This window comes from Nuphar pumila, chromosome 12 (assembly GCF_984573655.1).
Source record: "Nuphar pumila chromosome 12, dmNupPumi1.hap1.1, whole genome shotgun sequence".
Lineage (NCBI taxonomy): Eukaryota > Viridiplantae > Streptophyta > Magnoliopsida > Nymphaeales > Nymphaeaceae > Nuphar > Nuphar pumila.
Genome location: NC_143260.1, coordinates 5,910,212 through 5,923,298, shown reverse-complemented (window position 1 = coordinate 5,923,298; position 13,087 = coordinate 5,910,212). Strand labels below are relative to the sequence as shown.

The 13,087-nt window shown below is 42.4% G+C and overlaps 1 protein-coding gene across 1 annotated transcript; it reads right to left on the bottom strand.

The window, feature by feature from the left end:
* Positions 1-1,206: 1,206 nt before the first annotated feature.
* LOC149819782 (U-box domain-containing protein 17-like) lies at positions 1,207-3,180 on the bottom strand. The gene has a single exon (XM_089983486.1). The coding sequence runs from the start codon at positions 3,178-3,180 to the stop codon at positions 1,207-1,209; it is 1,974 nt and encodes a 657-aa protein (XP_089839612.1).
* Between the last annotated feature and the right edge of the window lie 9,907 nt (positions 3,181-13,087).

Here is a 13,087-nt window from a genome sequence, read left to right as displayed (position 1 = left end):
TTGTTGTGTGAGAATAGGACAAATCTATTATGGTAGTTATTTAAAGGAGGCAACTAAATAATTTCTTTATATTTTAATCAATTCATGCCAATCTTGATTCCGAATTGGTTACCACGAAACTACCGAGTTATCTGTCTTAAAAAATTAAGGCTTCTTTTTTGAGCATTTGAATTCTTCATGTCTGACACTTTCTACTGTTACAAACCAAACATTACTAGGGTGGTTGAAACTTGGAACACCCCACTTCAGCAGGAGATCCTGCTAGATCCATGGGCTTTTATCCCAGAGGGTGAGAACCCAAGCCTGAAAGAACAAAATTGCAAAGCCGAGCTTCCCCATGGATGAACAAACTGCAACACTAACCCATCAAGAATAGAACAAAGTGGTGAAGAAGAAAAAGTGGGATATCCCAAAATCTAAAATCCAGTGAGTATGATGACCGCACCATATGGTAGAGGCGCACCTTCCACTTCCTACAATCACATGTTTCATCGCGAGTGCCCGAAACCATGGATGAAGTGCCTTTACTTCTCGAAGGGAAGCAAAAAATTGCAGAGATTTTTACAACACCCACATTGAGAATGAGAGCAATGGTGGCTTCAGCAGCATTGCTAAGGGCAATGTCCAAGACCACCACTATTGATCCATCTTTCACACTCACACAGCTGATACTGGAAGCTTAGGTTCATGTTTTGCTCTCAATTATTATTATTTGTCTTAAATGTTAAATTTATTCTCAAAAGGCACGTTTTTTATGGTTTCACTTTCACCTGAGCATCAAAGTTTGCTTATGAACAAGTGATGTTCTCTCATTCTCGCAGTCGGATCTGTGAAAGAGAGATTGCCAATATGACCTCAAAAACTTTTCATTTTCCTGACAGAAGTATATATAAAATTTCAAAATGAAGCCACCAATATGGTATTCATGATTTCACAAGCACAAACAACCAACAAGGGTCCCATCAATTCCTGAACAGACACCACTACAGGAACTTTTGTCTCACGTTTCCAGATTTATTAAACAAATGGATAATGGCAATCAGCACCAACTATACACACAAAAGCAAAGGGAGGCCACCGTTTCCTTTCCTTTCTTCCCAAAAGAATGAGATAATACAACCGCCAATCAGGTCATATATGCATAAAAAAACAAATGCAGTGGAACCAAAATGGGGGATGTATAATGTACCAACCAAGAGAGAATCGTTACCGCAACGGAACCGAGACTGTCAACGATACGGGCATGGCATGTCTCGAAACAGAAGGTCCGTAACCACCACCGCAGATGCGAGCCAGCGACGAGGCCTTCCGTCTCGCCCGGGACGTACCGGAGTAGTGCAGCGACTGCAGGGAGCGAGGCAGCAACGGCGCCCTCGCCACCCTCTCCAGGGCGTCCGGCCCGCCGTGCTTGCACAGCTCGAGCAGGGCAGCCACTGCGTGTTCCTTCGCCTTCGCCGAACCGGTTCGCAGCACCCAGACGAGGGCCGAGATTCCCGCCGGCAACGCGCTCACGGCGGCCACCCCGTCGGCGTGTCTCGTCAGCATCGCCACCACGGCCGCGGCCTCCTCCGCCACCCCGCCGTCCACCTCCCGCAGCAGCTCCACCACCGCGTCGGCCCCGCCCGACTCGACGACCCTCGGGACGTTCTCCTTGCACATGGCGATGTTGAAGAGCGCCGATACGGCGTCGCGCCGCGCCCGGACCGAGCCGAACCGGACGAGCTTGACGAGCCCGTCGACCGCGCTGGGTTCGCCGGCGATTCGCTTCTTGAGCGAGGGGGCCGAGGAGAGGCTGAAGAGCGCGGCGGCCGCGTTCTCGCGCATTGCGTCGGTCGAGCCGAACCGGAGCACTCGGACGATTCCCTCCAGGCAACCCTCCGCCGATACGATCGGCTCTCTGTTGCCGTCGTGGATGGACAGATTGAGGATCGCCGTGACGGAATTCTCCTCGGCGACGGGATCACCGCACCGGAGCAACGGCACGAGCAGCGGAATGGCGCCGGCACCGACGATCGCCGCCCGGACGAGCGCCGAGCCGGACCTAGCAATCAGCCGGAGCTCGCAGGCCGCGCGCGTCTTGATAGGTTGCAATTCGCTCCCGAGCTGCCCGACGAGGAAGAGCGCGGTCATTTTGGTGGCGTGGATCGCCAGCTTCGAGTCAATGACAGCGAGCGGATCGCCGCTGCCGCTTCCGGCAGCCTCCGGCGACTCATCGAACGAGATCGACTGCTCGGCGCACCAGCGGGAGATGTGGCCGCGGAGGGCGAGATTGGGGATGAGCTCGGTGCTGGTGAGGAGCTGCCCACTCTTCGGGCAGGTGACGTGCCCAGACTCCAGCCAATGAGTGATCGACCACCGGTCGTAGGTCTGCCCGGTGGATACCGTGACAGGATCGCGCATGAGCTCGAGCGAGATAGAGCAGCGGAAATCCTCCGGGATCTCCTGCTGCTCCTGCTTCTCCTTCTCCTCCTCCCGTTCCAGCGATTCAGCCACCGGTGAGGCGGAACACTCGATGCCGAAAAGGAGGAACTTTGCGTACCGGACGAGACAGAACAGATCGACGAGCGAAAACGACGATTCCGGCTCTTGCTCCTCCGTCTTCATCATCTCCCGGAGGCTCTCCATATCGGAGTCACATTCGATCCTGTTCTGCAATCCGAGCTCTGAGAAGATCCGGCTTAGAACCTCCGGGTCCGGCGGGCGATAGTGGCGGAGATCATCGAGGATAGCGAGGAGCTCTCGGCGGATGAGGTCGCCTTTGGGGACAACGGGCGGATCCGATCGGCGCCGGAGGAGGGCGGCGCTCTCCCGAAGGTCTGGATCGGGGATGGAGTCTGGCGAGAGGACATCGAAGACGGTGGAGATCTCGCGGCTGACGTCATAGAAGTGAAGGGAGAGCTGAGGGGCGTGAAGGAGGAGGTAGACCCTGCTGGACCGTAGACAGAATTGCACGAGGCCGAGGGCCTTGTTGAGGACGGCGTGGAGCTCCCGGAGGCAGAGCCCCGAGGAAGGCGAGCCGGAACCTCCGGAGAGCGATCGGATAACGAGGGAGAGCAGTTGGGTCCTGCGGAGGAGGGAGAGGGAGTGGCGACGGAGGAAGAAGGTGTCGATGGGGAGGAGGGAAGCGATATGATCGCAGAGGGAAGCGAGGGATTCCGTCAAAGGATACGCCGGCTGCATCTTTCTGTCTCTCTCTCTCTTTTCAAGAAATTAGGGTTTCTTGAAAAAAAAAAGAAACTCAGTTCAAGATATTCCGATCTCCGACTGCGCAAGAGCCGAAATAGTTTGTGGTTTTTCCGAGCGTGTTATCTGGAAATCTATGCAAGGGTTTCTCAGTTATCTGGATGGGGGAGTAGGGAACTATAAATATCGGTAAACAGGGAGATGGAGATTTGGAGATATATATCTGGAATTGGGGTTGGAGAAAGAGAGGGATAATTTGGGGTTTTATGAGAGGGAGGAAGAAGAAGCATCGTTTGGAGTGCGCTGCCGTTTCTCGAACGTCTCCTCTCTCTCTGCATTGGAAGCTTCGTCCCGTTTCTAATTGCCGCTTTTTGACGCGCTCTCTCTCTCTCTCTCTCTGTCTATATTATTATTATTATTATTATAAGTAAATGACGAAACTAGACACAAGATTGTGTTGAAGACCGGTCGTTTTACCAGTGAAACGGATGTCATTTTACTTCTAAATGACGGGAAAAAAGGTCTTTATGAAGATTAACTAGAGCCGGAGAATGGGGCTCGTCCAACGTGGCGTCGAGTCTGACGAATAAATCTGATTTGCCGTTGGCAATGGAGAATTGACGAAAGAGCCCTTTAGACAAGAAGTCATACTTCGCCACCTGAAATGGAGGCCGGTTTTGGGCAGGACGAGTTGACGGTAATACCCTTGATGCTTGGATGATTTATCTGCTCTAAGAGTGCAGTATGCGGACTTTGGAGTTTGTGTCCAGTTAAATAATGAATCCATATCATACTGGGAAGATTGGTATCCATCAAGGACTTCAGATGGAAAGGCAGCTGTATCCTTTACTTCCTCAATGGACCAGGTTTAGAATGAATATCAGGCGGATCCGTTTCTTTGGACTCAATAAGTCCATTTTCTACGTGGTTGTTTAAAGGTTTTAATCTGAACCGATTATATAGGATGTATCTAATTGTGTCCAAAACCTGTTGCGATTGCTGAAATCACTCAATCAGGTTGGACAAGCGGGTTAGTTAAATGTTATTAGCCGGAGAGTCCGTTGTTTTGAAAACGGATATGGGTCTAAGGGGTATCGGGACCATATCTCCCCCTTCCTTGTCCCTGAACGCATGGGTGTTTCCGTAATTCAAGTCGTTAAAAAAAAAATCTATGGTAGGTTTAGCAAGAAACAAGCTGGAGGGTACTCCAGTCATTTTCAGACAAATGCGACCCTGGTGTTTCTCTCTTTGTCACGTCGACCATGTTTGGAAAATGACTAAAATGTCCTTACAGCGTTAATTACTTTAACGGGGGCGTTCGCTTGCTTTTTGTAATTTTCTGATTAAAATGTCAACGCCTCGTTTCGTCATTAGATTTGGGTTCCCTGGGGCTGACGTGGCTCTCTTAGTGGAATGGATCTCCTCTTGGCGGCTTTGACTTTTAATTTCTCCCAATTTTATACCTGCACTGCCACTGCCACTCATGTGTGAATGGATCTGTCAATGCTTAGGAGGTCCGACCCGAAAAAGGAATTGGATACAGGTCGATAATCATGGTTGATCCGGATCAGATGTAAATTTCTAGAAGTGGTTGTGGTTCTGAATCCACATCTGAAAATCCGGACCCCATCTGGATTATCTCAAAATTTTGCTCTCTATCTCTGCCTCTGTCCTCGCACCTGTTTTGATTTTAACCTCCATGTCCAATTCATTTCCTGTTTCATGTCCTCCATCCACTCTCCAAATAGGGTGATGCGCGGTGGAGCTCAGTTTCCCCGATCCTTTCGCCGCTGCCACCTTCTGCCTTTCGCCTTCCATAGTTAGAGTCGCTATAGGAAGGAGAGGAGAAATTCAAAAAACGGTTTTATGTACGAGTTAGAAATATATATAAAAGATTTTATAATATATATAAAAGTATAATATGGGCTAGGGCAAGAGTAAGTCCATTCATGCCTCCATCTCCACACGAGTTTTGATTTTAACCTCCATCCTTGGTCCAAACGGGTCAGGGCCCCATTTTCTCCTGGTTCACTGCCATTCCTAATTCAGTGTGCTTAGTTTTTGCTTTCTGAACCACGGACCAGACCCATTTTACCAGTTATGGATTACCCAGTCAAAGTGATCTGGTTTTGTAGACCTGTTTCAATTCTGGATTGGTTCAACAAATAATAATTGGTATGTGAGGATTCAGTCTTACCCGAACCTAACCACTGGTGTTTGACCATGTCTGTACTGAGTTTGAGTTCAGTTGGGTTACCACACAAGCTTTATTTTTTTATTCAGAGCTCGCTTTGTTTAGTAAATTATAAACAAATAAGCTCAAACGGAGAGATGAACTTGAGCAGTTATCGTGATATTTTAAATTATTATAATTTTGTCATGATATATATATATATAGTAACGGGTAGGTGCTAAATGAAACGTCCTAATGGGGTTTTCAGGTTGTTTTTTTTTTATTTTATTTTAAAATTCTGACCCTACAGATGTAATCTATGTACTTGATTTTATATGAATCAGCTTTTGAAGTGTTTGTTTCTTACACATGGGTGGGTTTTTATAACGTTCGAAAATCAACGGTGAGGCTCCAAATATAATTTTTTTCATGAAAAACACATTATCCATGTGTGAATTCCTGGTAAATCGACCATGCCCAACACATTTATGGGGTCAGAACTTTGAAAAGAACACCAAAAGAGCAGAGAAACCCATTTAGCATGTACCTATTACTCTTTATATATATATATATATATATATATATATATATATATATATATATATATATATATTAATGGGTAGGTTTCTAACACTTTTTTTACCTATCCTGTGCATACTGAGCTTTGGAAAAGGTGCTTTTATTTTTTTCTACCATAGATGTGATCTACTTGCTTGATTTTGTAGGAATTGACTTTAAATGTTGTGACTGTAAGACCCAGTGTTGTGCCTGTGCCCTTGGCCTCTGAGGCACAACACTGGGTCTTACAGTCACAACATTTAAAGCCCTATAATCAACACAAAATCATTATGTATGTTTCTTCTTTCGTACCAAGTAGGGATGACAGTGGACTGAGGGAAAATGGGGCTCCGCCCCGCCCCGCCCTGTTTGGATCGGGGATGAAGGGCATAAAATGGGGATGAAGTTACGGTTTTTCCTGCCCTGGCCCATCCCCGTCCTCATCCTCATCCTGATCCCCACCCTGTCCCGCCCCATCCGAATCCTTTTAAGGGATGACAATAGACAAAGGAGAAACAGGGCCCCATCTCACCTCGGCCCTGTTTGGATTGAGGATAGAAGACATGAAAGGGGGGTGAAGATTAAAATCCATCGTGTGCGAGGATGAAGGTTCAGATTTTGAGACAATCGAGGGTAGAGACCTTGTTACCCGCCCCTACCCCCACCTTCACCATGGTCTACTACCATTCCTAGCACCAACGAAGAATAGGGACTCAAACTTGGCTGGATCACCATGCCTCCGAAATAAGTATTTTGATCTCATTCTTTTGAGAATGCACATATTGGTATGGCCGGGCAGTCACCGGTCAAGCTCCCAAAATAAGGGTAATGTGGTGGTCTTGAGATCTTTGGAGAGGTAGAGAGATTAGTTAAGCCATCACAATCTTGAAAGACAGGATCATTTTTATGCCTTAGAAAACCTAAGGTTTCCAAAGAAACACAGGATCACAAGAGTTGGTGTGGGTCTCATTTCCACAACATAGACAAAGGGACCCTCATTTTCAACGAGGACAACACACATACTGGACCCTCAGGTGCAATCGCGTTTCACACTTTGAGTGTGAACTCCACAACTGATAGGCCATCAGTCAAAGACTGAGGGGGAGACCAGGATCCTTTATGCTCACCTACCAGGACACATGTCTCGGTGCAGCGAGATACTCACAGTATGCAATGTGAATGCACCTGATCCGCCCTCCAACTTGAAAAACAAGCATGTAGCCAAAAAGATCCAGTCAAAAAAAAAAGACCCTCATTTTTCCACAGGACACTCCCAAACTTTTCCGTGCCAACGTGTCCTCATGTATGAGTGCACTATGTGACAAGGATACGTGGATGCATGTTTGATTCATAAGTTTGATTTTTTTTTGGAAAAAATATGACGCGGACACAGAATTTTTTAATTTTCTAGTCAATAAAATTTATTTTTTGATTTTTAATATTAAAAACATATTTTTATTAAAAATTAAACACATTTAAATATTAGTAAAATATTGTCGTGCATGTTGCTGTCTGTGTCGCTGTGTCCGAGCGTGTCTGATCATATCATCATGCACCAAAATGGTGTGTCCCTTGACAAAGCACACATGTATGTGGGGGAGGAGGGGGGAAATTCTGTGGGACACGTGTTCTATGCAATGCAAACACACTCTAAAAGGCACTCGGGTGATACAGAAACAGTCTCATTCCTGTGAAAAGGACACCTCTTTGTCCCAGCCCGTTTGCGGAATCAAACGTAGGAGTCACTTTTCACATTAATGCCCCGGGTTCAACGGACTCCTTTGTGTGGAAAGGGGAGGGTCCACGCGGGTTACGTTGCCGACCTCAAGGTGAGTCGGCATGGGTTTGCTTGGAAGGTCACCTACGGACCTTAGGGTTGGCTTCACAGCTGTACCACTCTGTTCGGGTGCAGGTCAGATACCTGTCCCAGTCAATTCCATGCAGTCAGCCTCATCTGAAATAAGACAACTCTACATAAAAAATTAAATGAATGACCGCCACCCAGATGTGGTTTCCAAATCTAAATCCAAAATCCAAACAATAGCGATAAAGATCCGAATCTGATTATATTATTTTAGCCATAAATTTGGATATGGTAAGTGTGCTTAATGGGATTCAAATCTGCTAAGAGGCCTCTCAAGTTGGGTCTGTGTCCAAACTCAAAATCCTTTTCTTGAGGATGCTAAACTATTTGGTTTTACCCATATCTGAAACCAGTTAGAACCACTTATATGCCTATGATGCACAGAAGGCTCTGTTTGGAAGCCGAGGTGTATTGCAGTGGTTCTCTCTAGGGATGCAAATGGGTTGGATCCAAGATGGAGGTTTTGTAATTTTTGGCTGTTCTAGATCCGATCATGATCCTAATCCTCATGTATTTAGCTGTTCCGGATCCGATCCATTTGCATCCCTAGAGATCTCATGCTCTCTACTGTTTGGGAGCAGTGGTGTTGTGAAAATGGAGTGTTCCCGAATAAAATTGGCAGCCACAATACTGACACCATTTATTAGAGGTTTTTTTTTTTGGCAACTCAATCTTTAATACTACATTTGGGAAAATCGTATTTTCTTTTTTTTTAGGGAAAGAAGATCGTATTTTCAATACATGGAAATGATATTTCCACATGAATGCAAAGCCTTATTTGATGGTTGAAGAAAAGCAGAGAGAAAGAAAAAGAAGAGTAAGATGAAATTTGGAAAGATTAACGGCTTGTTTAAAAGTGCTAGCTTAGACTCTTGAATGTGTGTTTCTTTCACAGTTTGAACTCTATTTATAACTAGTTGGTATTGGGAGCCCTGAATTGGAGATGCACTGCAGTTTTCCAACATCCTTTGCTGCCTGCTTGGGTTTGTGGTTTTTCCAACATTATTTGTTTTTTGTTTTTTTTTCTTGAAAGGCAAGCTGGGGTTAGGCAGACCCCTACCAGTTATACAACTATACCATTGGGTTTTGAACCTGCAACACCCCCAACACAAGGTGACGTGCACTAGCTGCCCCTTGGTAACATTATCTGTTATTTGAGAGCAGTAAAAATGCCAAAACACTAGGTTGGATATGAAGTTGGCAAATTCAACATGGCATTTCAACTTAATCCCAATACCACTTTTTTTTTTTGGAGGTAAACCTGGATGGGGTCACTGAAATCCCCAAACCACATTTTGATAACATTATATCATATGTTGGCAATACCACATTCTGGCATGGAGGGACGTCTAAGCTACCAGGTCCAGTAGATGTAAAGTTCAAAGGAGTTGATAGTCACACCAATTTTTTTTGGCTAAGTCCTTGGCAAATTAGCTAAGATGAGGATGACTAAATCTTGGAAAAATCATCCTCAGGATTGGTGCCCCATCTAGGGAAACAATTTTTTTTGTTATTTACAGGGAGAAACCACCACCAAGATGAGAGACCTAGCCACACTGACTTTATCTGGTGTATTTACTGTCGCTGTCCTGACAGCGTAAAACTTGTTTTGTAAATTTTGGATTATCTAATGAATTGGTAGGATCTCTGTCTAACCATATACAACTTGCATATAAAAAAAAAACACATTTTTTTTACATAGAAAGCTGGGGTTAGCCAGACCCTTACTACTTTATTGAATGAAAAAACTGAATATACATAATTACAAAAGTGTGATCCAGTCTGGATCCATATCAGACTACTGCTGATCTCTCTCAGTGGTGGCCAATCTATCTAACGGAGGATCCATCTGATCCGAGCGGCGATGCTCAGACCGATGCTAGAATCATGATGAGAGGCCTTAGGTGCAAGTTTCTTACCATCTCCACTAATTTATACCCTACAAAAGTGTTTGCTGAAGCAGCACCATGACCTCATAAACTGAGGCATTTGCTTCCTGTTTGATTACTTCGTTTGATTGTTACTTCAGATGGAGAACCGGTGAAACATCACATAAATAAGCCGCAGTTGTTTCGTAATCTAATATTTCTTGGCTAATATTTTATTTTTGTTGAAGAATTCACACAAGGTAGAGCAATTTTCCTGTTCTTCTGACCACTTCAGCAATGACTAAATAGTTTGACTAGAAACGTTCATATCACCTTTCATTAAGCGCCTTATTAAAATTTTGTTTTTGGCGGGTGTGGATTTTGTCAGCTTGGAGGCTTCCATGGATTGAGAGGAATCAGCGTATTATTTTCAAGGATAAACATTGTGATCTTGAGGGTATTTATAACCAGTTGCGTTGCGAAGTCGAGCATAGGGCACCCATCAAATGGCCGGCAGCTTCTTGGGGAGTGCCAAACAGTGTAGACACTAACTGCGCCAATTTCACTTGTGCTGTTAGGTCACTAAGGATTGACAAAGGCAGTCTGCTATATTGCAAACTCTCAATCGTCAAAGCATATATGACAATTGTCATATGAGCCTTTTTATTATCATCTTGGGGACAATCTTTTAGGCTCAACTTATCCTCTTTTATTATAATGTTGATTCAGAAGAATCATTATTTATCTCTTATCTTTTAAGAATCTTAAAGATATAGGATTTTTAAGAGAGGTCAAATATATTCTTAGTTTTATCATGACATATTTCAATTTCGATGACATATGTGGCCTCACTCATGTCCTTCATATCAAAATAAAAGAAAAAAAAAATCTTTTATCTCATATAACATACTCAAATCATTAGTTGCAAGAATAATATCATCAACATACAAAACCAGAATTATAAAGTTACACCCACTAACCTTAAGGTATATGCACCAATCAACAATATTTTTAGTGAATCCAAAGTTCAAAATCACCTGATTAAACTGTTTATACCACTGGTAGGAGGCTTGTTTAAGTTCATAAATTGATTTCTTAAATTTGCAAACTAAATTATTTGAGTTATCTACATTAAAACCAGAAGGTTGTTACATATATACCTACTCTTCCATGTCCCCATTTAAGAAAGTCGTTTTCATATCCATTTGATATAGCTCTAAATCAAAAGGAGTTATGAAGGTCATGATCATTCTTAACGATTCCTTAGTTGAGACAAGAGAAAAAGTCTCATTATAATCAATGCACTCCTTCTGTGTGAATCCTTTTGCAACAAACATAGCCTTATACCTTTTCATTCACCCTTTGTTGTCTGATTTGGTTTTAAAGACCTACTTACAACCAACAATTTTTACTCCATCAGATCAAGGTACAAGATCCTACACTTGGTTCTTTGCCATAAAGTCAAGCTTTTCTTTCATGACATTGATCCAATGTGTCGATCTTTTACTTTTAATAACTTCTGCAAATGTTAAGAGATCATCATCAATCTCTATAAAATCATTGATCTCTTGTAAATACATCATATAATCTAGATGAATAGATGATTTTTTGGTCCATTATACAGGTGCTACAAGTGGTTCAAATTGAACCTCTGCATCATGTTGTTGTTGTATATTCTTATCAACAACTTGTTATACTCGGGATTGATGTTCATTGATTGAATTTTCTCTAGTATCATCCAAAGGAACAATGATCGAGAAAAGTGAGTTTTTTTCCTTCGTAGGTATTGGAACTGAATCTTGCAATTCCTCAAATTCAAAACTTTGAGATGTATCTATTCCAATAAAACTATTTTCTAGAAATCTTACTTTATTTGTTTTTACTATTTGTGATGTATGAGATGAATAATAAAACCTAAATCCCTTTGATCTTTTTTGATAACCAATTAAAAGTTCACTAGTCGTCCAAGGATAAAAGACTTTTATATGTGGGTTATACAATTTAGCTTCAGTTGGACATCCCATATGCACATATATGACAAGGAAGGTTTTCTATCAGTCTATAGCTCATAAGAAGTCTTTTAGACAACCTTTATGGGAACCTTGTTCAATATGTGCATTGTTCTCTTAAGAGCTTCACCCCACAAGGTCAAGGGAAGGTTTGAGTGATTTAACATTATTCAAACCATTTTCATAAGCGTATGGTTTCTCCTTTCAGCTATACCATTCTGGTAAGCACTACCAGACATGGTGTATTGATGTACAATGACTTCTTCTTTTAGAAACCATGCTAATGACCCTTCCTTTTGTCTCATCTAAGTGAAACGACTATAAGATTCGCTACCTCTATCAGACTTAACTACTTTAATAACTTCACCAGTATGTTTCTCTACTTCTTTCTTGAAGTCCTTGGAAACTTGAAAGACTTCAGATTTTTCAAATAATAAGTAGAGATATATATATCGTGAGTAGTCCTCTATAAAGATGAAAATGGTCCACAAACATCTGTATGCACAATCTGTATTTTTTTATTGCTATGTTTGATATATTTTTTATATGTGTTGGACTGCTTAGCCTTTATGCAATCAACATATTGTTCTATATTCATGAAATCAAGGGATTAAAAAATCTCTTCTTTTACAAGTCTTTCAATTCTCTCTTTCGAGATGTGTCCTAACCTTTGATGTCAAAGCAAATAGAATTGATCATCATTTAGATTATGTTTATTAAAAATCATTATATTCTCAATGGATTGAGATTCTCAGATTTAAAATTTAGTTTTTAAACGATACAAACCATCACACACATATTCAAAACCAACAGGAATAAAAATTTTAACAATAATAAGCTTGGAGTTTTCAAAATTAAATGCAAACACAAACTTATCAAGTTTTAAAATTAAAATGAAGTTCTAACTATAGGATAAAACATAAAAAGTATCAACCAATCCAAAATAAATCTATACTCCAAGACAACTCTGCAGGTCTCAACATTCTTGACATGCAAACACATCTTGTTTCTTGAGAAAATGCTTCTTTCATGCTCTATTGGTTTTCTTTTATTCAGAAATGTCTGCAAAGAGTTAGCAATGTGCACTGTGGCACCAAATTCAATCCACCAACTATGCAATGAAACTTGGTTTAATTCACTCATGAGAAACGAATGACTCGTTATCTCTATTCTCGAGTCATTTTTTATACTTCAGGTAGTTTACCTTCTTATATCTCTTTTTCTTGCATAAGAAGCATTTTATAGAAGAACCTCTTCCCTGAGTTTTGACTTTCACCTGAGAGTTGGAGCTCTCCTCAAAGGGTTTTTTCTTGTTCTTCTTCTTAAAGAAACCCTTCTTTGCCCCTGACCTATAGTTTTCTTGATGCGAAGTCATATGTGCACTCATCGCATTCTCACCCTTTAATTTTTCTTACTCTTCAACACATTTGGT

Coding starts and splice junctions, on each gene's coding strand:
- LOC149819782 (XM_089983486.1), bottom strand. CDS start 3,180: ATGCAGCCGGCGTATCCTTTGACGGAATCCCTCGCTTCCCTCTGCGAT.